The sequence below is a fragment of the Seriola lalandi genome, unplaced genomic scaffold (assembly GCF_002814215.2).
Source record: "Seriola lalandi dorsalis isolate HSWRI2012SDOR001 ecotype SW California unplaced genomic scaffold, Sedor1 jcf7180002011168, whole genome shotgun sequence".
NCBI lineage: Eukaryota > Metazoa > Chordata > Actinopteri > Carangiformes > Carangidae > Seriola > Seriola lalandi.
Window position 1 is genome coordinate 1 of NW_019481821.1, and position 773 is coordinate 773.

At 44.9% G+C, this 773-nt stretch overlaps 1 protein-coding gene across 1 annotated transcript; it reads right to left on the reverse strand.

Moving 5' to 3' along the window:
- Nucleotides 1-9: 9 nt before the first annotated feature.
- On the reverse strand, nt 10-767 carry LOC111673616 (peptide deformylase, mitochondrial-like). The gene is made up of 2 exons (XM_023431443.2): nt 562-767; nt 10-264 (listed from the first exon to the last, which is right to left on the reverse strand). Exons 1-2 carry the CDS (start codon nt 743-745, stop codon nt 107-109), a joined length of 342 nt encoding a protein of 113 aa, XP_023287211.1. The 5' UTR covers nt 746-767; the 3' UTR covers nt 10-106.
- Nucleotides 768-773: the final 6 nt, after the last annotated feature.

Below are 773 nucleotides of genomic sequence, written 5' to 3' on the forward strand. Positions count from 1 at the left end.
AATTTCAGGTTCACAGATGGTGTGGAGCAAAACTTAAATCATATCATCAGTTTTACCGATCGCTGATGTAAATGTCCGTGGTCGGTCCTGAGGATTTGTCCGGTTTCTATTGATTGTGCTCGTGCCAGTTGATGTTGATGAAGGTTTTACTGTCCATGCGGTCAATGTAGAGGACCCCATCCAGGTGGTCCATCTCATGCTGGACGATACGAGCTGTCCAGCCGCTGGCCTGCCACGTGACAGCTTCACCCTTTTCATTCAGACCTGCAGGAAGAGCATGCAGGGGACAAGAAAAATATACAGAGATGTATTAGTATCTGTCCTTTTAATGTGTCTACTAATAAGACACAGAGATGCCAATATCACATCAGAAACCTAGTCTAGTGTCAGCACCCTTATTAACACTATTCATACTCTTATAAAATGCTCCGTTTAGAATCTTTTTTATTGTTTTTTTAGTGTCTTTTTTTTAAGACTCAGATGATATTTGGCACAAATGGTGAAAAATGTAAAAGGCAATGTTGTATAGGAAACACAGGATCAAGTTATAAACATGCGTACCAGATACTTCCACAGACAGGTAGCGAGGAACTGTGGCAGAGTAGCCTGAGATGCTCTCACATGCTTCCTGAAACAGCACAGTCCGACCATCCAGCACCCTCAGCTGTGGGTTGACGAAGATTCTCAGGGGCTGGACGGCGAGACCACGGACCTCCCTCGATGCTGTCGAACTCTCTTCCAACATCCTCTCCGGATATTCCAGGGCCATGATG

What these genes read in the sequence shown, in the direction of transcription:
- LOC111673616 (XM_023431443.2), bottom strand. Translation starts at nt 745, where the DNA reads ATGTTGGAAGAGAGTTCGACAGCATCGAGGGAGGTCCGTGGTCTCGCC. An exon ending in CCTGTCTGTGGAAGTATCTG is followed by an intron (nt 265 to 561) that starts GTACGCATGTTT and finishes CTCTTCCTGCAG; the next exon opens with GTCTGAATGAAAAGGGTGAA.